The sequence below is a fragment of the Gigantopelta aegis genome, chromosome 7, assembly GCF_016097555.1.
Source record: "Gigantopelta aegis isolate Gae_Host chromosome 7, Gae_host_genome, whole genome shotgun sequence".
Taxonomy (NCBI): domain Eukaryota; kingdom Metazoa; phylum Mollusca; class Gastropoda; order Neomphalida; family Peltospiridae; genus Gigantopelta; species Gigantopelta aegis.
The window spans coordinates 14,510,987-14,538,934 of NC_054705.1; the positions used below are offsets into that span (position 1 = coordinate 14,510,987).

Below are 27,948 nucleotides of genomic sequence, written 5' to 3' on the forward strand. Positions count from 1 at the left end.
TCACTTGGTCTAGATACATAGGAGGTATTAGGCGCTGGAAGATATCCGCAATTGAAGGTGGGGTGAGGGTGTGAAGCTATATATTTGCCAGATCGTGATGACATCACATTTAGTACCGTCAGCGGGCCCATTGGGCTATTTTTCGTTCTAGCCAGTACACCACAACTGGTATATCAAAAGCAGTGGTATGTACTCTCCTGTCTGTGGGATAATGAATATAAAAGATGCGTATAAAAGATGCGCGGTCGGTTTGGGATCGATCCCCGCCAGTGGGCCCATTGAGCTATTTTTCGCTCCTGCCAGTGCACCACGACTGGTACATCAAAGGCCGTGGTATGTACTCTCCTGTCTGTGGGATGGTGCATATAAAAGATCTCGTTGCTAATCGAAAAGAGTAACCCATGAAGTGGCGACAGCGGGTTTCCTCGCTTAATATCTGTACGGTTCTTAACCATATGTCTGACGCCATATAATCGTAAATACAATGTGTTAAGTACTGTCACGGGGATTCTATAATACCCGTAACTGAATGAAACACGATTGTCCAAATATCTCTCCTAACTTTATATCTATTAGATCTCCCTGTAACGGGCGGTTATACCCTAATGTGGCTCGTCTAGGTATGATCAGAGATACGATCTTATAAAAAGTATATATTATTATAGCACGTTTAGTTCACTAGAAAACACAACAAAAACACAATACACTTTGGAATCTGTATTAACCTACGCTGACAAATGTACTGCCGCAGTAGTTAATTAATAACAACAATAATAACAACCCAGAACTGATCACTTAATTAGTTAATCTCTAGGTGTCTAGTTTACACAATATGCTAATCACTTCACCGTGACACAACACCCACACGTGTGATAATTGAGAAACGCTAACACACACACGTGCGATAATGGAGAAACGCTTCCAGGGGAACTTAATTAATAAAGGAATTACAACACTATTCCTAACTGGTTAATTTTTAATTAACCCTAACTACTCATTCAATAACCTTGTAATACAGAATTAATACTGGTACCTATCACAATAAAGACAATAACCTACAGTTTACCTAGGTCCTCTAGGATGACTGGCTAAGCTTTATATATATATATATATCAGAACGGTGAGCCTACAGAATACTACGTCAGATGGCCGGCAGCACCGTCTAAATAATATTGGTATAATACAGTATTAAAATATTTAAAGTCACATCAATCACATCAAGGTTATACACAGAGCAGAAAATATATATTTACCAAAGTCCCGTCTGAACTAATATAGATCGTTCAGTGGACGACGTCCGTGCCCCTGGATACTTCCAAAACGTTTCTCCTCGATATATATAAAATCCTAGCTACTTATTCAAAACTCTCAGAGACAGCGAATATCGCCTGGGGGTACAAGGCGGTACCTCACCTATCTGATATTTTTCTCTGATCGTCAGACTGGCTGTCGCCATTCGCCAAATCACGGTTGAAAAACCGCACTCGCAGAGGTATTACGTAACAAATTGCCCATCTGGGCTAAAGTGCAATTGGAACTGCACACGGCCTCTAAAACAATTAATATCGCCACAGGCGAAAATAAATTAAGAGCATGTACCGTCACAAGTACATTCATTCATTCCAATAGGCGATGATTAATAAATCAATGTGCTCTAATGGTGTCGATAAACAAAAGAAACTTTAACATACATAGGAGGTATTAGTCGCTGGAAGATTCCATCAACTGGAGTGGGGGGGGGGAGGGGGGGGGGGCAGCTATATATTTGCCAAATCGTGATGACATCAAATTTTATACCGAACAAATCATAAGTTTGTAACATATAAGCGCCAAATCGTCCAGTAACAGAGAATTTAAGATCTGTCTACGCGAAACGTCCGTGAAACGTGTGAAAGGCACGTGTCTCGTGAACGTGTTGCGGACACGTAGTTAAAAAAAACTAATAAAACGTTTCAGATTTTCATTTTTCTCACGTTGACATATGGTATTACAAAAAACGTTTTGGTTTGATTAACGACACCACTAGAGCACATTGATTCTTTAATCATCGGCTATTGGATGTCAACCATTTGGTAATGCTGACATACAGTCATCAGAGGAAACCCGCTACATTTTTCTTTTAATGCAGCAAGGGATCTTTTATATGCACCATCTCACAAACAAGATAGCACATACCACGTCCTTTGATATACCAGCCGTGATTCATTGACTGGAACGAGAAATAGTAATATGGGCCCACCGACGGGGATCGATCCCAAACCAAGCGAGCGCTTTACCACTGGGCTACGTGTGGTATTACAAATGCACACAAAACATTTGTAAGTACTGTATTCCTAAATATATATTCATTTGTTTCAATCCGTTGATGTGAACAGACAAATATTGGACTTTATTGATTCAAGGATAATTGTATATGTGATGTATGAAAACAATGTAGATGTAGGACTTTTTAATGGTTAAAAAACATGCTGCTTTGAATTAACGATTTTATATAAATCCGTAAAGAACGAAATGATTTTTTTTTCATGATCTTCTTTAACATATATATCGATTCTCTGTTAATTACATGTACATTTACCACATGTACTTTGACATAGACGTACGGGCTCCCATTTTGCCCGAATAACGAAAATGCCCGAATCTGGATAACAACATTTATTCATATTAGCATCACTACCAAAGAGCTATATAGGGTTGCAAAGGAATCACTACGTATTTCACATGGATTACAACTAATTTTGCATTTAGAATGATGAAAATACATGGCAAAAAGGTCTCAGATTTTACCCAAATATCTGTATAATTTTTACCCGAATTTGATGGTTTGCTCCAGCACTAGGGAGGCAGTTGTCCCCCCATGCCTCGTCTCATACGCTTAGGAACTTTGATGAGGGAACCAATGTATCAGCTTACGAGTGGATCATCTGCTACGCATAAACAACGCAAACCACACGCCCGTGCAAAGGGATTCGCCTGACCTAGATACACGTCACACGTATCAGGCGCGTTACGCGGGAGATCACATAGAGACATCTTAAACTCTCTTAAATATCGTACATAACGTACACCAATGCATGATAATTTCTCACTTAAGGAATTATTATTTTTTACTTTCCCGGCTATGATTTCCCGCTGGAGTAATAAATTTATTATATATCTGCCACCGATCGCCCTGCATGCGGAAGCTCTACCGCTGGGCCAACACATCTTGGCTCCAACTGCACGTGTGATGTTTTACGTCTGCTCGCCAGTTTGCCCTGACGTCTGCTGGCAATTGGAGAGTTCACATTTTACCGTCTGCCGTTTGTTTAACGTCTGCTGCAGTCATAACAAAATATCAACAGACCTCGCTACAATCTCAAGGCTACTAATGCACGTGGCTTGCACAGGTCAAATACCACCATTTCCAGTTCCACGCGCCAACTTAATTGGATGTTTTTGTATTGTGTTTAAGGTAGTATACTACTAGCCAGCCCTAAGTTCAACCAGCAAACGTTTCGGCAGCGTTTGCGAACTATTTGAATGGTTACCGACGTGACCGTTTGGTTTAACGTGAAGCGCATAAACCAGTCCAGCGGACGTTAGCGACAAGCGGTTGACTGAACTTGCCCCAGATTTACTGAGAGCGATCGTAACTGTCCAAATGTCTTGTCTAGCTCTCGGGCTAATGTGGTATTGGTACTAAAGCAAATAACATCCGGCTGGGTCAAAGTTCGAACTGACCCAACATTGAATAGAGCAGTTAATACTACCAGTTGTGCCATTGGTGATAAATATGACAGTGCTTGTTGCCAAAAGATTTTTTTTTTTTTTTATCTGGGCAATAAATGGATGCAATTTTTTTTTTATCCAGTACCACTGTTTCAAGCAGCCATGTGCTTGAAGTATGTATGGAGTACCTGTAAAACCAAGTATTAAAGCTTTGTGCAAAACAATGGGGTGTTACAAGGTTCGGTTTTCTTCAGTGAAGGACCGGCCTCAGTGGCGTCGTGGTTAGGCCATCGGTCTACAGGCTGGTAGGTACTGGGTTCGGATCGCAGTCGAGGCATGGGATTTTTAATCCAGATACCGACTCCAAACCCTGAGTGAGTGCTCCGCAAGGCTCAATGGGTAGGTGTAAACCACTTGCACTGACCAGAGATCCATAACTGGTTCAACAAAGACCATGGTTTGTGCTATCCTGCCTGTGAGAAGCGCAAATAAAAAGATCCCTTGCTGCTAATCGGAAAGAGTAGCCCATGTAGTGGCGACAGCGGGTTTCCTCTCAAAATCTGTGTGGTCCTTAACCATATGTCTGACGCCATATAACCGTAAATAAAATGTGTTGAGTGCGTCGTTAAATAAAACATTTCTTTCTTTCTTCAGTGAAGGGGGCGGGACGTAGCCCAGTGGTAAAGTGTTCGCTTGATGCGCGGTCGGTTTAGAATCGATCTCCGTTGGTAGCCCCATTAGGCTATTTCTCGTTCCAGCCAGTGCTCCACAACAGGTGTAACAAAGGCCGTGGTATGTACTATCCTGTCTGTGGGATGGTGCATATAAAAGATCCCTTGCTGCTAATCGAAAAGAGTAGCCCATGAAGTGGCGACAGCGGTTTTCCTCTCTCAATATCTGTGTGGTCCGTAACCATATAACGACACCACTAGAGCACATTAATTTATAATTGACTACTGGACTTCAGACATCTGGTAATTTTGACATATATTCTTAGAGGAAACCCGCAATATTTCTCATTAGCAGCAAGGGATCTTTTATATGCATTTCTCTAGAGACAGGACCGCACATACCACGGTCTTTGATTTATCAGTCGTAGGGCACTGGCTCGAAGAATGGGTTGCAGAGGTTGTTCGACGTAAGCGCCTCAGACGGGCACTCTACTGGGATAGACCCCGACTCCTTGGGCATAAAGTTAGTATTTACAACAACGACAACGACAACAACAGCAACGACGACAAAAACAGAAATGGGGAAACATCTTTACAATATTATATGAAAACTTAAACAAGATTTGTAAATAAGTAGGTAGATAGATAAATGAACAGACAAACAGACAGACAGACAGACAGACAGACAGACTGACTGACTGACTGACTGACTGACTCACTAACTCACTGACGACTGACTCACTAACTCACTGACTGAAAGACAGACAGACAGATGGATAGAAGACAGAGACTAACATAAATAAATGAAAATTAATTACAGGGACAGACTAGTTTTTAAACACTAAGACATATTTTTCACATAGTCCCTAGTTTCAACCCATATAAATGGACACCAAGTTTGGTTAATTTACAAACCTGTAACAAATTTGGATACAACAGAGTGAAACAAGAGTCTGTGACGTGGTTATACCCTTAAAAATAGGCTAAAATGCGACTCCATAACCGTTATTTCTCAGACGCACGTGCATTTTTAAAAATACGAAATATACATTTTGTGGTATTAAAAACACCAGGATGACCGGAAACACTTCGGTTGTACGGAAATGGATAATCTAAACAATAAAATATAAGTAATGTTTAATTTCAGTTATCATAAACGGCTCTAATAGTGAAAAATATGCTGTAGTGTTTAAAAAACTAAGGTCTGTCTTTTTAACGAAAAGTTCAAATGTGAAAAAATAAAATTGTAAAAAATTATAAAACAAGGAAGTGTCAAGATTAAAAAATATATATATATATGGAAAAAAAACCCTACCCCCTCCCCTGAAAAAAAGAGAAGAAATCCTCGAAATCTAACGGTCAAACGAAGAAAAACGAACTACAATTGTTTCGCTTTATCAGCTGTTTGACATACGACTTTGTTACACACCCGTTGGTGAGAACAGCATGCGTTATTTTTTATAACACATGGGTTGTTTACACGCGCGTGTTAACAATGTCAAGACTTACGACTGGCTGCTCCCAGATGATGACCAAGTCACCAGTGCCATGCATCCAATGAAAAACAAAACGGTGGAAATCGAATACATTGTGACGTATAGTTAACCTGACAACCATGGACCTGTGACGCGTAAGTTCGCTACAAGTACAACGGCTGTAAATATATTTTAGTCGAAAAAGATGTTAAAATTTGCTTAAAACCTGTTTTTTGAGGGTATGTAAGAAGTAGAATAATACATTCGTGTCCGTTAGATACCATTTATCTCGCAACTTCTTGTTTAAAAACGTATCAAACTCGCTTTCGCTCGTTTACATACATTTTAAAACAACTCTTTGTGAGATAAATGGTATCTAACGGCCACTCATATACTATTATCTATGTATCAGCTGTTTTCACATGCGGTTTTCTCACAGCTGTCATATAAACTGTTGTAATGTACCGTTATACTTATGTTCCCAACGACTTGACGCTGCTTTACGAAAGGTTAATTGAAAATCGGTGAGAAAATGCCAGAGCCCCTGTTTTTGTGAATGGCATTTTTGCTGCTCTCTCTCTCCCGTTCATCGGCGTAGGTATGGGATTGGCTTGAGAGTCTTCATCACTTTGGACCGGGTCGTTGGTCGTTTGCCAACTATCGTTTTTTTCCCTTCAGTTAACGGTAGGCGTAGCAGCAAGGCTGGGATTGGTCTGTCAACAAAATCGGGCCGATAACTCAGGAATTTAACGTATGTCGATAAATTCTTTTCGTCTACCATGCGATCACGTGATCGCCTCTTTACAAAGATGAAGGGGAAAAAAAGAAGAAGAAGAAGAAAAAAAAGCAGTATCCATTTTTTTTTCTCTCTCTCTTTCTCAACCCGAGTATTCCAAGAAAATTGGAAGATGATTGCAGATTTATTATTAGAAACGCAAGAGGGGAGATAACTGAGGTGTAGAGAGCGCTGCGAACCTATCTTGCGTTATCGTTATAGTTCAGCGTGCATTATAAATCACGGTTCATGTCTGAATTTCTAGAAGTAGCTTTTTTTTAGCCTTACTGTATCGAAGTGTGGACGGATCAATCGTAGTTTGTGATGGAGCACTTAGTTTTATCAAAGACTCGCAGTAACGAATATGAAGTGACGTAGCACGGGGGAAGCTTGGTTACCTTACAAGGCCACTTTCAGGCTGTTGATAGACGTCTCAAGAATAGAAATGGCAACAAGTCATAATTTAATTTATTATTCATGCTCCTCGCGGCTTTTGTTTATATTTAACAACGAATACGAATTTCGAACTAATCGTTTTTTGAAAAGAAAGCTACTTAATAGAAAACTCATTATGTTGAGTTATCTTTTCATTACTACTAAAAATAGATAGTCACGTTTCAATGGTTTTTCCGTCAGTGCTGAAAGAGAGAGAGAGAGAGAGAGAGAGAGAGAGAGAGAGAGAGAGAGAGAGAGAGAGAGAGAGAAGGATGAATGCTTTATTTAATGACGGGAGCAACACATTTCCATGAACGTAAGAGACAGGGGGCGGGGGATGGGTGTGTGCAAAAAAAACGAAAAAAAATGCGGGGAAAATGAGCTGGCCTGAACACTTCACCATGTATTATCATTGTTCTACCCACAATATTAGTTGCAATCCATGTAAAAATGCGTGGTGGTTCGTTTGCAGCCATATATATCTGTTTGGCTAATATAAATAAACGTTGTAATTCAGATTCGGGCACTTTAGTTTAAATAGGGCAAAAATCATCCTGCTCCCACCCCAATCCCACCCCACCCCCACCCCACCCCCACCCCCCACCCCTACACGTATTTGAAACCGTACGCCTATGCACAGTTTCATTATCGGTTATATGATGTCGGACATAACAAGAACCACATAAATAATCAAAAAAGGTTAGCGGCAAGGGGACTTTTTATGTACACCATTTCACAGACAGGATAGTACATGCCACAGCCTGTTTTTTTTCTCTTTTTTTTTACACCAGTTGTAGGGCACTAGTTGAATTGAGAAATAGCTCAATGGGCCAACCGATGGGGATCGATTCTAGACCAGGAGAACACACCAGGCGGACACTTTACCACTGGGCTACATTTCCCATCCTACAGAAAGAAACAAAAACAAACACAACCAACAACAAAACGAAATAAATAAATACACAAACAAAAACTCCCAAACAAAACCAGCCAACAACAACAACGATTAAATAAAATAAATTGTGTTGTTTAACGACACCACTAAAACACTGTGATTTATTACTAATCATCGGCTATTGGAAAGGAAAGGAAATATTTTTTTAACGACGCACTCAACACGTTTTATTTACGATTATATGGCGTCGGACCACACAGATATTGAAGGAGGAAACCCGCTGTCACCACTTCATGGGCTACTCTTTTCGATTAGCAGCAAGGGATCTTTTATATGCACCATCCCACAGACATGTTAGCACATACCACGGCCTTTGATGTACTAGTCGTGGTGCATTGGCTGGAACAAGAAATAGCCCAATGGGCCTACCGACGGGAATCGATCCCGAACCGACCGCGCATCAAGCGAGCGCTTTACCACTGGGCTACGTCTATACTGGATGTCAAACACGTGATAATTCTGACACGTAGTTTTGTTGGACGTCCGCTACATTTTGCCATTAGCAGCAAGGGATTTTCTATATGCATTTCCCCTCAGACAGGTCAGAACAAACCACGGTCTTTGATATACCAGTCATGATGCAATGGTTGGGACGGGAACGCACACAACACCCCCTTCCCCCCAAAAAACCCAACAACAACACCCCCCCCCCCCCCAAAAAAAAAACAAAAAAAAAAAAAAAAAAAAAAAAACCCACAACAACAACCCAACAACAACAAAAACAACTCTCACAAAATACCCCCACAAAAACAACAACAAAAAATCAAACAAAATAGCCCACCTGAAACTATACGATCGGTTCTCTATACTATGATATTTGCATACAGGCGTAAGTCGACAGAAATGGTAGCCATTAACAATATAACTTATTTCCTATTTTATATATTAAAGACTGAAGAACATAAAAACTATATAAACCAAAAATATTTTCTCTCTCGAAATTGTGTCATTTCTAGGATTTTAAGCCGAACGCAAACTGCAAATGTGGTGGGGGTTTTAATTTTAATTATCTATTTATTCCCCACCCACCCCATATATCGCTAAACACGTTTGGCTAAATGATTGCGAAACATTTAGTTTTTCTGGCAACGCAGACGGGAAATATAGGACTCCTCTAAAAACCGCGTTTTTGTTTCGGGAAAACATCTGTTACCACCGTCATATGCGTTCTGCGGTACAGGCATCATCAAGAGACAGATTACAAAGAAAACAAAACAAGATACGTAATCAAATCCCTCTATCATCCATTTTTATGTTTGTTTTGTTTTGTTTTGCAAAGATTAAAAAAAAAACCCGAAATCTATGATATACTGAGAGAAAACGAATAAGGGAACACCTAGGATTAATGGCCAAATTGAATTCACTGTCAGCGCCATAATGGGTGGATACAATACAAACGTGATAATGAGATAGGATGTCAGTATTGTGGGACTAAATGTCAGTAATGTGGGACCAAATGTCAGTAATATGGGACTAAATTAAAGTGATGTGGGGCTAAATGTTTGTAATATGGGACTAAATGTCAGTAATGTGGGACTACATTTCAGTGATATGGGACTAAAATGTCAGTGATATGGGACTAAATGTCAGTAATGTGGGACTAATGTCAGTAATGTGGGATTAAATGTCAGTAATGTGGGACTACATTGCAGTGATGTAGGACTAAATGTCAGTAATGTGGGACATTTCAGTGATGTGGGACTAAATGTCAGTAATGTGGGACTAAATATCAATAATATGAGACTAAATGTCAGTAATGTGGGACTAAATATCAATAATATGAGACTAAATGTCGGTGATATGGGACTAAATGCCAGTAATGTGGAACTAAATGTCCGTTGTATGGGACTAAATGTCAGTAAAGTGGGACTGAATGTCAGTAGTGTAGGACTGTGTCAGTAATATGGGACTAAATATTAGTAATATGGGACTGTAAGTCAGTAATATGGGACTGAATGTCAGTAATGTGGGACTGCATGTCAGTAATGTGGAACTGAATATCAGAAAAGTGGGAATAAATGTCAGTAATATGGGACTAAATGTCAGTAATGTGGGACTGAATGCCAGTACTATAGGACTGAATGTCAGTAATGTGGGACTGAATGTCAGTAATGTGGGATTGAAAATCTTAAACGTGGGACTAAATGTCAGTAAGACGGTTAATTTCCTGACACTATGGACGAGGTTTTGATGTTGTTGTTGTTGCAGTCATTCTTTGCTGTTATTATTTGTGTGCTTACTTATTTCTTTCCATCACTATATTATTTTTCTTCATCTTCTGTATCATCTTCTTCTTTTTCTTCAGACGACCTTGTGAAAGTGATCAAAGCGAAAGACGAAGACAAACTCCGCCTGGAGGCCGAGGTGAACAGACTGAAGAACGAATTGGAGGACGCTGTAGATGAGGCGACGAAGAAACAGGAGGAGATGATGGACGAGCTTGACCTACTTCACGACAAAAACTCCGTGCTCAGTAACCTTCTCGAGATCGTCAGCGAGCGGGCGGAAACAGCCGAAGCCGAATTACATCAGACCATTAAGGATCACGATGCGCACTCAGAAAGAAGTGCGAGCGCAGTGAGCGCACTGAGTAACGCCAGTGTCGGCAGTGATGATGTTTTTCTTACTCCGCCGCCACATGAGGGGAAACAGGGAGTCATTGTCAAGGATTGGGATGTACGTAGGCACACATTTTTGTTGTTTGTATTTTTGTGTGTTTCGATCGCGCATTAATTCACGCTTATTTATTTATTTTTAAAGTAATAATTAAGTTCATAATCTTTATTATTTAAGATAAATATTTAAAATAGATGTCATGTGGACATTTAGCTGAGTTATAGTGTCATCGACTCTTAATTAAAATTAAAGTCTGTTTTGTTTAACGACACCTCTACAACACATTATTATTCATTGGCTGTTGTGTGTCAACCATACGGTAATTCTGACATATAGTCTTAAAGGAAACCCGCTACAAATGTCCTATTAACAGCAAAGGACCTTTATATCCACTTTGCCACAGACATGACAGCACATACCGCAGCCTGTTATATAGCCGTGGGGCAGTTCTTGTGACTGACAAAAAAAAAACCCAGAAACAAACACACACACACCCCCCCCCCACCCCCAACCCTCCACCAGCACCCCCGCCCCCATCCCGAAGTAAAACAAAGACAAAAGCAAAAACTAAAAATAAATAAAACAAAACAATCAGACAATGAGTTCACCGAAGGGATTCGATCCTTTTTCCGAAGCACCCCACCAAAAAAACAAAAACAAAACCCAGAACCCCCCCCCCCCACCCCACCCATCCCGAAGTAAAACAAAGACAAAAGCAAAAACAAAAAATAAAACAAAACAAGAACAATCAGACAATGAGTTCACCGATGGGATTCGATCCTTTTACCGAAGCACCCCACCAAAAAAACACACCAAAAAAACCCCCAGAACCCCCCCCCCCCCCATCCCGAAGTAAAACAAAGACAAAAGCAAAAACAAAAAATAAATAAAACAAAACAATCAGAGAAAGAGTTCACCGAAGGGATTCGATCCTTTTACCGAAGCACCCCACCAAAAAACAACAACCCCAAAAAAACCCAAAAATACCCCAGAACCCCCCCCCCCCCCCCATCCCGAAGTAACACAAAGACAAAAGCAAAAAAACCCCAATAAAAACAAAAACAAAACAATCAGACAATGAGTTCACCGAAGGGATTCGATCCTGTTACCGAAGCACCTCGGGCGAGCGCTCTACCGACTGAGCTAGTTATCGTCCACATATCGTATGAGTCTGTCCATCGATGGGTATCAAACTTACGACCCTTCACGTCGGAAGCCTGCGACATACGACTGACCGACTTCCAACATACTAGTACAAATGAATTTTACCGTTACGCTTAACCGACCTCGCTGTGGTCTTGGATAATTATTAAGCCACCGGTCGTAAGACTGGTGAGTACTGGGTTCGCACCCCGGTACCAGCTGCCACCCAGAGCGAGTTTTAACAGTTCATTGGGAACAGATGTTAGATTCTGAGTGAAGTTTCGCGGACCCCGCTTATACATGTATGTCTGTTGTGTTTGGCAGCCTTCTTAGGAAGAGTTCTGTTGATAGTCGAAATTATGAAAACAAATGTTAAAGGAACATTCCTGAGTTTGCTGCAATTTTTAAGATGTTATCGACTAATAGAGACTTTTAACGATTGTAATTACATATCAAATATATTTTTCTGCATAAAATATTAGTATCTGTATATTAAACGTGTTTCTGATCGTTCTAATATTTGTACTAGGTTAAATTTCATCTTATTTCCTAACATATTTTTTTTCGTATGTACGAAATTATTTGAAGACAAAATCCAGTTTGGGCTTCTGACAAATATTAAGACGACCAGGTCCCGTGCTAATAAACATTAAAGTGTAGACTTTAATACAGTCCAGACTTTAACGTCATGGCAACGCCATTCAAATAGCATTACGTTAAAGTCTGGACTTTATTCAAGTCTAGACTTTAAGTTTTATAAGCACGGGCCCAGAAACACATTGAATATACAGACATTGATATTCTAAACAAGAAACTATATTTAATATGTAAGTTTAATCGTAGAAATATTTTATTAGTCGGAAACATCTTACAGTGCAGCAAACTCAGGAATGTCCCTTTAAGATGAGTTCTATTTATAGTCGAAATTATAGCAACTAATGTTAAGACATCTTGAAACCACAATGCGTGTACTAATTTCTGGCACGAAAATCGCGCATTTTTGAAATCAAACGACAAGCAGTCTGCTGAAATGATCACCTGCTTAACGAGCTATCAAGGAGAAGAGATGTTTGTTTAACGACATCGAAACACTAACTAATTAGCGGATGTTACGTAGACCTGTAGACAATAACGGCCTCGGTGGCGTCGTGGTTAAGCCATCGGACATAAGGCTGGTAGGTACAGGGTTCGCAGCCCGGTACCGACTCCCACCCAGAGCGAGGTTTAACGACTCAATGGGTAGGTGTATGACCACTACACCCTCTGCTCTCTCACTAACAACTACCAACTAACCCACTGTCCTGGACAGACAGTCTAGATAGCTGAGATGTATGCCCTCTACACCCTCTTCTCTCTCACTAACAACTACCAACTAACCCACTGTCCTGGACAGACAGTCTAGATAGCTGAGATGTATGCCCACTACACCCTCTTCTCTCTCACTAACAACTACCAACTAACCCACTGTCCTGGACAGACAGTCTAGATAGCTGAGATGTATGCCCACTACACCCTCTTCTCTCTCACTAACAACTACCAACTAACCCACTGTCCTGGACAGACAGTCTAGATAGCTGAGGTGTGTGCCCACTACACCCTCTTCTCTCTCACTAACAACTACCAACTAACCCACTGTCCTGGACAGACAGTCTAGATAGCTGAGGTGTATGACCACTACACCCTCTTCTCTCTCACTAACAACTACCAACTAACCCACTGTCCTGGACAGACAGTCTAGATAGCTGAGGTGTATGACCACTACACCCTCTTCTCTCTCACTAACAACTACCAACTAACCCACTGTCCTGGACAGACAGTCTAGATAGCTGAGGTGTATGACCACTACACCCTCTTCTCTCTCACTAACAACTACCAACTAACCCACTGTCCTGGACAGACAGTCTAGATAGCTGAGGTGTATGACCACTACACCCTCTTCTCTCTCACTAACAACTACCAACTAACCCACTGTCCTGGACAGACAGTCTAGATAGCTGAGGTGTATGACCACTACACCCTCTTCTCTCTCACTAACAACTACCAACTAACCCACTGTCCTGGACAGACAGTCTAGATAGCTGAGGTGTATGACCACTACACCCTCTTCTCTCTCACTAACAACTACCAACTAACCCACTGTCCTGGACAGACAGTCTAGATAGCTGAGATGTATGCCCAATACACCCTCTTCTCTCTCACTAACAACTACCAACTAACCCACTGTCCTGGACAGACAGTCTAGATAGCTGAGGTGTGTGCCCACTACACCCTCTTCTCTCTCACTAACAACTACCAACTAACCCACTGTCCTGGACAGACAGTCTAGATAGCTGAGGTGTATGACCACTACACCCTCTTCTCTCTCACTAACAACTACCAACTAACCCACTGTCCTGGACAGACAGTCTAGATAGCTGAGGTGTATGACCACTACACCCTCTTCTCTCTCACTAACAACTACCAACTAACCCACTGTCCTGGACAGACAGTCTAGATAGCTGAGGTGTATGACCACTACACCCTCTTCTCTCTCACTAACAACTACCAACTAACAAGTAACCCACTGTCCTGGACAGACAGTCTAGATAGCTGAGGTGTATGACCACTACACCCTCTTCTCTCTCACTAACAACTACCAACTAACCCACTGTCCTGGACAGACAGTCTAGATAGCTGAGGTGTATGACCACTACACCCTCTTCTCTCTCACTAACAACTACCAACTAACCCACTGTCCTGGACAGACAGTCTAGATAGCTGAGGTGTATGACCACTACACCCTCTTCTCTCTCACTAACAACTACCAACTAACCCACTGTCCTGGACAGACAGTCTAGATAGCTGAGGTGTATGACCACTACACCCTCTTCTCTCTCACTAACAACTACCAACTAACCCACTGTCCTGGACAGACAGTCTAGATAGCTGAGATGTATGCCCAATACACCCTCTTCTCTCTCACTAACAACTACCAACTAACCCACTGTCCTGGACAGACAGTCTAGATAGCTGAGGTGTGTGCCCACTACACCCTCTTCTCTCTCACTAACAACTACCAACTAACCCACTGTCCTGGACAGACAGTCTAGATAGCTGAGGTGTATGACCACTACACCCTCTTCTCTCTCACTAACAACTACCAACTAACCCACTGTCCTGGACAGACAGTCTAGATAGCTGAGGTGTATGACCACTACACCCTCTTCTCTCTCACTAACAACTACCAACTAACCCACTGTCCTGGACAGACAGTCTAGATAGCTGAGGTGTATGACCACTACACCCTCTTCTCTCTCACTAACAACTACCAACTAACAAGTAACCCACTGTCCTGGACAGACAGTCTAGATAGCTGAGGTGTATGACCACTACACCCTCTTCTCTCTCACTAACAACTACCAACTAACCCACTGTCCTGGACAGACAGTCTAGATAGCTGAGGTGTATGACCACTACACCCTCTTCTCTCTCACTAACAACTACCAACTAACCCACTGTCCTGGACAGACAGTCTAGATAGCTGAGGTGTATGACCACTACACCCTCTTCTCTCTCACTAACAACTACCAACTAACCCACTGTCCTGGACAGACAGTCTAGATAGCTGAGGTGTATGACCACTACACCCTCTTCTCTCTCACTAACAACTACCAACTAACCCACTGTCCTGGACAGACAGTCTAGATAGCTGAGATGTATGCCCAATACACCCTCTTCTCTCTCACTAACAACTACCAACTAACCCACTGTCCTGGACAGACAGTCTAGATAGCTGAGGTGTGTGCCCACTACACCCTCTTCTCTCTCACTAACAACTACCAACTAACCCACTGTCCTGGACAGACAGTCTAGATAGCTGAGGTGTATGACCACTACACCCTCTTCTCTCTCACTAACAACTACCAACTAACCCACTGTCCTGGACAGACAGTCTAGATAGCTGAGGTGTATGACCACTACACCCTCTTCTCTCTCACTAACAACTACCAACTAACCCACTGTCCTGGACAGACAGTCTAGATAGCTGAGGTGTGTGCCCACTACACCCTCTTCTCTCTCACTAACAACTACCAACTAACCCACTGTCCTGGACAGACAGTCTAGATAGCTGAGGTGTATGACCACTACACCCTCTTCTCTCTCACTAACAACTAACAACTAACCCACTGTCCTGGACAGACAGCCCAGATAGCTGAGGTGTATGCTCAGGGCAGCGTGCTTGAACCTTCATTGGATATAAGCATGAAAATAAGCTGAAATGAAATGATATGTAGACATTTCTTATCGGCCTCTTTGTCATGAATGTAAAACCAGCCTGGTTCCTTATTTTAATTTTCGCCACCAGTTAAAGGGACAGTCCTGAGTTTACAACCATTGTAAAACGTTTCCGACCACGTAACATACAAATTAAATATATTTTCTTGTTTGGAATATCAATGTTTGTATTTACAAGGTGTTTGTTGTTGTCCTAATGCTTGTAGTAGCCCAAACCGGATTTTACCTCCCAATAATTTCGTACGTACGAAGACATATATATCACGATGCTCTAGCGGCGTCGTTAAATAAAACAAACTTTACTTTTATATATCACGAATTAAAAGGGACATTCCCGACTTAGTTCAAATACTAGAACGATCAGAAACGCATTTAATATACAGCCACTAATATTTTATGCAGAAAAAATATATCTGATATGTAATTACAGTCGTCAAAAAGTCTCTGTTAGTCGATAAGATCTTAAAAATTGCAGCAAACTGAGGAATGTCCCTTTAAAGTAAAAACTGAGTGCTACAAACATACCACCTCAAACGCATTCGAAATACAGACACCGATATTCTAAACAAGAAAATGTGTTTAGAATGAAATTGTAGTCGCCAACAAGGCTCTGTTATCGCGAACATCTTACAATGGCTGCAAACTCAGGACAGTATGTATATATGTATGCAATAATGCTAGAGTATATTTATACCACCTTCGAAGAGCACCCAAGTTTTCTTTCTACAGTCAACGCTACCAGTCCTTCCCTTGGTGATAAATGTGTCAGTGTTAGTTGTCATAAAATGTAACATATCAGACGCAGGTGTAGGAATTTTAGCGGGGGGAGGTTGAGGGATGGGGTTCTAGACTGCGCCGAGCGAAGTTAGTAGGGTGGGGGTTGGGGTCGAGTCATGCTCCCTTATAAGCTAGCTTCCCTCTCAATCATTTCATTTCATTTATTCTTATTTTCGTGATTATATCCAGTAAAGGTTCAAGCACGCTGTCCTGGACACACCCCTCGGGACAATAGATTAGTGGTTAGTGAGAGAGAAGCCGGCGTGGTGGTGTTATACCTCCCCAATGAGTCGGGTGCCCCAACCTCTAAGCTAACTTTTTCTCTCTCAGCCAATGAGGTGGGTGGATATATTTTCTGCATACAGTAGGTCACGCGTACTTTCGTCGACAGTCTTATCTTGTTAATTGTTATGTATCTCTAACACAGAGTCTGATGCTCTAACCTCAAAACTAACTTCCCACTCAACCAATGAGCTGAACGGATATATTCACTGCATGCTGCAGGTCACGTGTTCTCCTGCCAACATTCTTCTCTTGTCGTGAATCTCTAACACAAAATCCTGACTCTGGCGCTCTGACCCCTACGCTAACTTCTAGCTCAGCCAGTGAGCTTGGCGGATATAGTCACTGCATACCGCAGGTCACGTGTACCGTTTTCTTGTATATCTCTAACACAGACTACCGAGCCTGGCAACCTAACCCCTAAACTAACTTCCCGGTCAGCCAATGGATTGGGCGAATATATTCACTGCATACTGCAGGTCACGTGTACTTTTATTTCTCTTTTTGTGTATTTTTAACACAGACACCTGAGTCTGGCGCTTTAACCACTAAACTAACATCCCGCTCAACCAATGAGCTGGGCGGATATATTCACAGCGTGCTGCAGGTCACGTATGCTTTCCTCGACATTCTTCTAAATCTTCTTGTGTATCTCTAACGGAGACTCCTGTGCTCATGGTAAATCGTTTGTAGCTCGCATTTTTAATTGCCTCATGCATCTGCGTTATTCATACATCCCCGCGAAACTCAGTAGATAATCTAGACCACGTCCCCAGGGTGGCCGCTTATGGAAATATGCGTTCTCCCCTAATCGATATTCCTGAAAACACGTGTTCTGATGTATCTGTTAGCCAGGGGCGGATCTAGGGATTGAACAATGAGGGGTCAGGACTCACCCTACCCTGTCCATTGCCAAATTAGCTATTTCCTAATTATCATTGTCTAACATTTAATATTTGGCTAATGTAATTTTCTTTAGATTTGTCGCTTGTGAATATGTTTAATTGCAATTGGCGACTTTGGCGAACGACAGCGCCAATCTAATTAAAATTAGCTCCACTATTACATGTGGATCTAACAGCAGCCAGTTGGAGCTCATGTCCACCAATCAAAACCTTACTTGCAGAATCATGCCAGTGATTTGAAAATAATTTGACAACATTCCGAATTATCCTGAGGGTATACGATATGTTTCATGTGAATTACGAATGCCTTATTTAGACCAGTAGAACTAATTTTAATCAGATTGCTAACAACACTGCGTAGTCTCCAGTGTCCAGGTAACATTTCGTCTGTATATAATAATTTAAATAGTGACCAATCACACTTCGCCTTTTATAACGTTATTTGGGAGCATACAAATTCTAAAAATATCGGGCGAGTCTATTTTAGTGGCCGCAGTACAGCGAACCATACCAATACGTACGGGATGGGTTATCAGTCTTCAATTTTACATTAAACATTATTTATTTATTTATAAAAAAAACCCCAACTAAATCAGTCTTCAGTTTCACATTACAAATTATTTATTTTATAAAATAAAACATGTTTTAAGGCATTCGTAATTCACACGAAACATGTCGTATACCCTCAGGATAATTCGGAATGTTTTCAAATTATTTTTAAATCACCGGCATGATTCTGCAAGTAAGGTTTTGATTGGTGGACATGAGCTCCAACTGGCTGCTGTTAGATCCACATGTAATAGTGGAGCTAATTTTAATTAGATTGCGACAGCGCGAGCCCTGGTTTTCAAAGGAAATACTGTACATACTATGTGAAAATTGGATAATCCAAAATTGTTTCCATCATTCTACCCACAACATTAGTTGTAATCTGCCTAGTTTTTTGTTTGGAACCCTATATAACAATGTTTGGTGGTATTGCAGATATGAAAAAAAAAGGTTGTTATCCAGATTCAGGAATTTTCGTTTAATTCGTGCTAAAACCAGCCAGCCCCCCCCCCCCCCCCCCCCCTTTCCCCATACAAAAATGGGAGCCTGGACGCCTAAGGGCGTTTATAAAAAGTTCTGTGTGTAAAATGGTAAATTGTTTGTAGCATTGTGTTAACAGCGTGTTTCATCTAAAAAATTCTCTCACCAATGTTCCAAAATAACCACATTTATAAGTAGGTACTAGTCAGAAGGGATGTAAAACGTGTGGTTCTTTCTACGTCCGAATATTGATACATACCCTATATATATATATATAGCTGGTATTCAAAACTTGTTGCACCATGTTTTAACCGTTTCTCAACCGAAATAGTTCAACAAATGGACACAAACCAAATGTAAATAACCTACCGTACTCACTAAATCCCGATTGAAGTACTTGCATCATTATTAACAAAATAAATCTTCCAACAACAACGTAAAAGATTGCCCCGCCATTTTAAATTTGCTACATAGAGGGAAGCAACTCGCCCTGCACATTAAGGAAAGTACTGACTTAATGTGCGCCCTGCACTAAATAGCTACCAGATAGTCGAAGCTTAAAATGTACTGAGGTGTCGTTAAACAAACATTCCTTTCCTTTCTATAATATCATACAACGCAAAAGTCAAATAACCGTAGTTTAAAATGTGATAACAGGGCCGTACACTCGGGGGGGGGGGGGGGGGCAGTTGCGCCGACCCCCCCCCCCCCCCCCGTGAATCTCACTTCTTTTTTTTTACTTCAGAAAATGGCATACACATATCAGGGTTTAATTTGTATATTATTTCATTTGTTTATAAAAAGTAGTACCCCCCCCCCCCCTAGGATTTTTATCAGGGTACGTCCCTGGATAAGGTGTCGTTAAACAGTCTTTATTTGTATCATAAATAAAACTAAAAACAATAAATAGTTAGACATTAAGTAGACAATTATTTATATATAAGACAGAATATTCAGTTAGGAGTTTACGTTAGTACTCTACTAAACGCTTCCGTGTTTGTTCTCCTCTCACAGAATCAAATAAAGAAGCGGGTTTCTTCCCTGGAACGCCAGCTAGCGGAGGAACGACTCAAGGTCTCGACTGCGCAGAAGAAACTTCAGCTGTTAGCGACAGATCACCAGTCTATTTCACTCAGCGACGACTCCAAGTTACACCTCCGCGAGAAGGAACTCTTACAGGAAGAGGTACGAAAATATCACCCGTGCCTTAAGGCGACGTTACACAATACGAGTGTTTCGAACGAGGATAGCCACGAAAACAGCCGATACTGACAAGACAACAGTGAGATTTGACCGGTTGCTATGCTGATCTCGTACGAGGCATTCGTACCGTGTGGCGCTGCCTTTAGAGAATGTGTTTCATGAGTAATCACTTTTACTCAGTAACCAGTGGCAGATCCAGAAACTCCATTTAGGGGGGGGGGGGGGCCCAATGACATGAGGCGGAATGCCAAGGGAACTTTGTGGGACGTTTGGAGGGGGTGAAAATTAATATATAATAAAATTATAACGGTCGCAAAATTTAGGGGGGGGGGGGGAGTGTCCTGGGGCCCCCTCCTAGATCTGCCTCTGGTAATTATTCTATCTTTGAGTAAAACACTTACACTGTCTATGGGAATGGGAAACCCATTTAACGTGCCCATATCCAAAATAGGTTCATCATGGGTCATTTGAAAGATAGGGTCTGCTCTTACCAGAAAAATCCGGACGTGAAAGTGGAGAAAGAAAATGGAAAAGTTGTATATATCCTTACACACAATGAAATAGTACACTAAATAAGAAACCAAAATAATGTTTATGAACGTCTATAGACCATTCTAATATAGTTTTAAAATAATACAAACTGGAACCTGGTTTAATGTCATGGTATAATTAGCTGATTAATAAAAAATCCGTCACTTTAGTATTTTGAGTTTCCTACAATGCTAATATGAATAAATGTTGTTATCCAGATTCGGACAAAACCCAGTCTCCCCACTCCGCACCCCGTATCCTACAAAAATGGGAGCCCGTACGTTCATTTCAACTTATTTTTGTGCTTATATCCAATTACGGTTTAAGCACGCTGTCCTGGGCACATACCTCAGCTATCTGGGCTGTCTGATCAGGACAGTGGGTTAGTGGTTAGTGAGAGAGCCGGTACCGGGCCGCGAACCCTGTACCTACCAGCATGTAGTCCGGTTGCTTAAACACTGTGCCACCGAGGTCGGAGCCCGTACGCTCAGATGCCCAGGACAGTTTATTTAACTACCAATGCTTTACTTGTCTTCACTCTTTCTGTCCTGGACAGGAGATCTGACGTAAATCAGAACTCGTACCCAGGATGGACGTGCTTGGACCTTTAATAGAATTTTCCTTCCTTGTCTTCAGACAGCTATGTAACCATAAAGTACGCTACAATAAACTCAATATTTGTGATTTCCTGCTTTTTCAGAACATTGAATACCAGAAGCATCTGAAGATCGCCACAGATCAGATCAAGGGTCTGAGAGAGAGACTCCACGTCCTGGAGGAGGAACACTACAGACTGAGAGTCGACTATGGAAGAGTTTGTGATGAGGTAAGAGCCCACCTTGTGAACCGTCTGGACTTCTTGGGGGTCGGGACGTAGCCCAGTGGTATAGCGCTCGCTTGGTATGAAAGTATGAAATAGTCTTGTGTTGTGCTCCCATCGGTCATACGTACTTGACCCATTCACATATTGGGTCGGGACGTAACCCAGTGGTATAGCGCTCGCTTGGTATGAAAGTATGAAATAGTCTTGTGTTGTGCTCCCATCGGTCATACGTACTTGACCCATTCACATATTGGGTCGGGACGTAACCCAGTGGTATAGCGCTCGCTTGGTATGAAAGTATGAAATAATCTTGTGTCGTGCTCCCATCGGTCATACGTACTTGACCCATTCACATATTGGGTCGGGACGTAACCCAGTGGTATAGCGCTCGCTTGGTATGAAAGTATGAAATAGTCTTGTGTCGTGCTCCCATCGGTCATACGTACTTGACCCATTCATGTATTGGGTCGGGACGTAGCCCAGTGGTATAACGCTCGCTTGATGCGCGGTCGGTCTAGGATTGATCTCCGTCGGTGGGCCCATTTGGCTATTTCTCGTTCCAGCCAGTGTTCCACGACTGGTATATGAAAGGACGTAGTATGCGCTGTCCTGTCTGTGGGAAAATGCATATAAAAGATCCCTTGCTACTAATAGGAGAAATGTAGCGGGTTTCCTATCTAAGACTATGTGTTAAAATTAACAAATGTTTGAAATTCAGTAGCCGATGATGAATAAATCAATGTGCTCCAGTGGTGTAGTTAAACAAAATAAAACAAAACAAAAACAAGCAAATGGCCAATTGTTCCTATCAGAGATGATATTCTTCATCAAATATTTATAAATACAGGGCCGTAGCTAGGATTTTTTTGTTGGGGGGGGCGGGGGGGGGGGGGCAACTGAGTAGTTAATAGTGCAAAACTCCTTAGACGGTTAAGAAGCTAATTTTCTTTAAGTTTTTACAATTTTTTTCGGATTTTTTTCGGGGGGGGGGGGGGGGGGGGGCAACTGCCCCCTTGTCCCAACCCCCGCTAGCTACAGCCCTGGGGAAAAACCCAGAATCAAAATCATTATGTAATTGTTAAACGTGAAGGTCTACGTTGCTTCTCACAAACGCACTTATTGACAGTACTGATGGTAAGGCTGTATTCCTGTAACCGTAGCCGTAGGGAATGAGGTTAAGATCTGTTCATGTTTACCGGCCTCGGTGGCGTCGTGGCAGGCCATCGGTCTACAGGCTGGTAGGTACTGGGTTCGGATCCCAGTCGAGGCATGGGATTTTTAATCCAGATACCGACTCCAAACCCTGAGTGAGTGCTCCGCAAGGCTCAATGGGTAGGTGTAAACCACTTGCACCGACCAGTGATCCATAACTGGTTCAACAAAGGCCATGGTTTGTGCTATCCTGCCTGTGGGAAGTGCAAATAAAAGATCCCTTGCTGCCAATCGGAAGAGTAGCCCATGTAGTGGCGACAGCGGGTTTCCTCTCAAAATCTGTGTGGTCCTTAACCATATGTCTGACGCCATATAACCGTAAATAAAATGTGTTGAGTGCGTCGTTAAATAAAACACTTCTTTCTTTGTTCATGTTAATGTTTAGGTTGCAATAACCAGTAAAAAAAAGAGTTTTTAAAATATCTCCATATTTATCTGGATTTTGTCTCTGTTTATATGACGGGTCGCCTCACTTCCCAGTGTAACCAGTTCATTGACTTTTAGCATTTACACCGTGCGTGTACTTGTAGGAAAACATGCAATTGCGAATATAAATGGAATTCTGTCTTGGCTTGCATTATAAAAGGTACATTTAGCACTAAAACAAGCGATCCCAGCAGGGCTTCTAGATTATGGTAGCCCCACTCCCATGGTTTGTGATATTCAATGTTTGGGCTAGTAAATAACTACTAATGCCATGCCCGACGGCTAGTGAATTTTTTAGGTCAAATGTTGCAGTTAAGTTTATTTTGTAAATATGAACATCCTGCCCCGACTCCACCCCTAAATGTTAGTATTTTTTTTAGCTCTATCTCCCTCTTTAGGTGACATATCTGATTATTACTATTATTTAGTAAAATTGTATTACTAAGTAAAGTAGGGCTAGTGAATTTTGAATCTTGGCTAGTAATTTTTTTTAATAACTGATCCCATGGCTAGTGGATTTTATTAAAATTCTAGAAGCCCTGTGATCCCCTAATAGTTAATTCCAGGTTGTTTAAATATGTTTTGCTTAACGATACCACTAGAGCACATTTATTTATTAATCATCAGCTACTGTATGTCAAAACGTTTGATAATTCTTACACTTAGTCTTAGAGGATACATTTTTTCTCCATTAATAGCAAAATATCTTTTATATCTTCATTTCTACAAATAACACAGCACATACCACGACATTTGATATATCAGCCGTGAGGCACTGGATGGGGCGGAGAGGGGGGGGGGGGGCAAGTTTTTGAGCTGAGGTTGTTTGAACCTATGACTCAAGAATATCATGCGAGCGCTGTACCGAAATTTTAAGATATAAACCAGAGAAAAAGCAGAAAAGATGTGACAATTTGAGATATATTAAATAGAAAATATTCCATATGCATATCGAAAACGGTAATATTCTTGCCAACAATTCCAAAATTGTATATGTTCGTATGTAAATAATGTATTTTAATTTCATAACATTTTCTGTTTTATTTTTCAGCTCGTCTGCTACGAAAACATGGCTACAGATTCAGACAAGACACCAGAGGGCGGTGTTGAGCCATCGGTCGCCAAGACAACGCAATCCCAACTTCCACCTTTAAAGGTAGGCATCGCTTTTTTTTCTCTCTCTTATGTTAGGTTTTTGTACATTCTGTTGTTGTGTAAATAAACGTGATGTAAAGATAAGAGAATTTTTTTGAGACGCTGATAACACGTATACGTTACAAATACGTGACTTCTCTGTGATGAAAACAAACAATAATGGAATAAATCTATTGACGAACTGGGACTTAATGGACCCATTGAGTTTTAGAGAGTTTTGTTATCCATTGATACATGAATGGAATATCAAAAGCAATTGTGTACAAAAGAAACGAAATATTAATTTAGTTTATGGATACGATTATGGATGAAACATTATTATTGTACTTCTGAGGCCAATTTCACAAAACATCGTAAGTTTACGTCTGCAACTAGCAGTTATACCGGACATACATTCACAAATGTTTGGCATCTATTTCACGAGAAACAAAATTATATCATGAAGGAAAATGGAGCATTTTAAGGACAAAAGAAAATATTTGTTGTGCTATAACAGTAATAAAAAAAATGTGGTTTAGTCGTAGATTTACGTTTACGCGCAAAACCAGGCTTACGATGATTTGTGTAATTGGGCCCAGATTACTTGTGAACTTAATTACATTTATTGGACTCCGTCTTGTACTGAACTACTGTGTTTCTGTTTTTAGATTCCTCCACCGCCGGATGAGGCCGACTCTGAAACGAGGCGACTTCAACAAGAGTGTGCTATTTATAAGTTGAAGTCCGAGGAACTCGAGTATAAAGTGGAGGAGGTGAGACCCATCGGAGTGGCCTGATAATACGCAACAACAAAAAACAAAATGTCGTACCTCAACCTCGGTTTCACTTGTAGCCTCCGTCTGGAAATATCACAAGTCGCAATTTTTACCCTTAACCAACCGTGTGTTTTACGAATCGGCCGAGATGCGTAAATATACATCCGAGACAGGTTCATCTGATCTTCGTTCGATTTTTTTTTTAATCCAGATTTTTATTTTTTAAAACACCAAGGACATTTATCGTATGGTCCAAACGAATAAAAAGAAGAAGAAATAAACGTTTTTTAAATTCGATCAAGAAGTGGTATGGATTTACCAAATGTTTACAATGACGTAATTGAAAAGTGACGTCATTGACGAAAATGAAAACAAAAAAAGAAACCGGAAACAGCTTTATTGGAACAGTTGCCAAGGAAGATGTGGAAGAGAGATCACCACGTGGATAAAGCAAACAACTTTTTTTGTTTTAAAAACAAAATTTTGAAAATGTATTGTCAACACCACACAACATGAAACACCATGTCAGCCATTTTTGTTTGTGTCATGGGAAGCTTAATAGCTAAACAAAAAATCTGAGAAAAGTGTTGGCTGGTCTGTGACGGGGTCACACAGAGGTGTATATATATAATCGTGTGGTGTGTCAAGTATGACAGATTTCTCATCTAGCGTGGATTGGTTGTGTAAGGCTTCGTGTTGGCTTCTCTGTGAAATTCTGTCTTTTGATTGGCTGATATAAGGAGAAAGAAAAAGAAATATATACATTACTGCTCAAAGAATGTTTGAATCAGCTAATTTGCTAGTTTGTGTGTGAGTGAAGAGTTTTTTAAATTCAAATTGGAATACGGATTATGGCAGATCGACCGCAGTGCATTTCTAGAATTAACCCCAGGAAGAATTGTTTGTCTCTTGTTTTTACTACCAGATGGAGTGTCTATCGCAATGAGTTCTTATCTCTAGTCTCATCAAGGTTCTTATGCAATCCCTGACGTCACAAACATCGTCACTTTGCTAATCTCCATAGATATTTCTCCAGCTGTCTGACGTCACGTCATGACGTCACTACGTGACAAACATATCGTGATATCTACCTACTGATGGATAGTATAGTGTGTGTTGGGCTTGAAGGTTGTGCCAAGAAACTGTGTCCGTTGGGAAATGTGCTGTTTGCGCGTGCGTGCGTGCGTGTGTGTGTGTGTGTGTGCGTGCGTGTGTTTGTTTGTTTGAGTGTGACTAAGACCGGGCTGGTGTGAACGTGTGTTAAAAAGAAATACCACGTTAATTCTTGTTTCCCTAATGCTACTGTTTGTAGTACGCCATTAACCAACTTTTTTAAAAAGTACTAACAACCCCATTACCGCGAGGAGAGCAATACATCAACTAGGTCTAACGGTGTAACATATTTCATACTGTCCACATAAATTATATATTACCCAAAACACATGAAAAGAACAAAACACATCAGTATAGTCAAAACACCACAACACGTCAGTAATGAGGATGATGATGATGATGATGACAATGATAATGATAATGATAATAATAATAATTGTAATAATACATTGATGATGATGATGATAAATAAATAAATAAAAAAAAAAAAAAAAAAAAAAAAATAATAATAATAATTAAAAAAAAAAAAAAAAAAAAAAAAAAAAAAAAAAAATGAATGAAAGTGACAGACCCCAGTTTCTAAACACTGCGATTCAAATTAGTCATCACTTGCATTTTATTGTTTAGGTTATCGATTTCCGTAATTCTGGCGTTTGTACTACATCGAAATGTTTATTTTTAATTCTAAAAACGCACATACCTCTGAGAAGTAACGGTTATGGAGACGATCTATAGTCTATTTTAGAGAATATTTTCCCTAAATACAACATCACAGTATCTTTTCACTAATTTGTAACCTTATCCAAATGATCTGCAGGTTTCTAGATCAACCAAACTTAGTGTTGAAACTAAGGTCTGCGACTTGAATATGTAATAATAATAAAAAATGTAATTTCTATTAGTAGTAATGATACATTAATACATAATAAATAATAACAATGGTATTTATTACAGTTAAACAGGTTGTGTTCCAGTTCAACGGTACACATGCATATTATGCTCAAGACATATGTGTTATGTCAAGTTTGCTCATTTGTACTCCGCATGTCAAGATTTACATCGTGTGATTATCTTCAACATTTGTATATTTATCACTAGACATTTCTTACCGCCCTTTGACTTTTCTTCATGCAGCGATATGTCCTTTAATTGCGGTAACCGTGGAACGGTTTTGTAATTCGGACATGGAGAATAGCAGCTGGTTACTGTCTTACGTTAATCGGCTTTATCCTGCAAACGTTGGAATGTCGATGATCGCTAAGCTTTTCCGAGCGACACAAAACGTTCGTTCTGAATGGGATAAAGCCGATATCTTATAAGAGTAACCGGTTATGTTATTTACCCTGCAATTCTCCTATAATACGAAAAATAAATGAACTGTTTTATTTCACAACTTTATCATTTTCCTGAGTTGTAGGCCAACGCATTTCGATTCCATTGACCTCTCTATGATACCTTGTCGTCTGCAATATTGATATATACACAACAAGAAAATAATTCTTAAACACAATAAACTGAAGGTATTAAAGTTATTTATTATTACTATTATTATGTTACTACATTTTAACATCGCATTCAGTGGCGGATCCAGAAAATCCTTGGGGGGGGGGGAGCAGTGACATGAAGTGGAATGCCAAGGGAAGTTTGGGGGAGGTTTGAAGGGGGATCGTAAACAAATGAA

General features: G+C 40.7%; 1 protein-coding gene and 1 long non-coding RNA gene across 2 annotated transcripts in view; one reads left to right on the forward strand and one right to left on the reverse strand.

Annotated features, from left to right (window-relative positions):
* The window catches only part of LOC121377012 (interaptin-like), an 82,513-nt gene that overhangs the window by 13,123 nt on the left and 41,442 nt on the right, over nt 1–27,948 (forward strand). The window contains exons 2-6 of the mRNA XM_041504848.1: nt 10,328–10,698; nt 20,064–20,234; nt 21,484–21,609; nt 24,296–24,400; nt 25,047–25,151. Of these exons, the coding sequence (XP_041360782.1) occupies nt 10,328–10,698; nt 20,064–20,234; nt 21,484–21,609; nt 24,296–24,400; nt 25,047–25,151 (878 nt within the window). The remainder of the gene's footprint in view (nt 1–10,327; nt 10,699–20,063; nt 20,235–21,483; nt 21,610–24,295; nt 24,401–25,046; nt 25,152–27,948) is intronic.
* The window catches only part of LOC121377014, a 54,681-nt gene continuing 51,913 nt past the window's right edge, over nt 25,181–27,948 (reverse strand). Inside the window, exon 3 of the long non-coding RNA XR_005958571.1 lies at nt 25,181–25,884. This is a non-coding gene — a long non-coding RNA (uncharacterized LOC121377014). The remainder of the gene's footprint in view (nt 25,885–27,948) is intronic.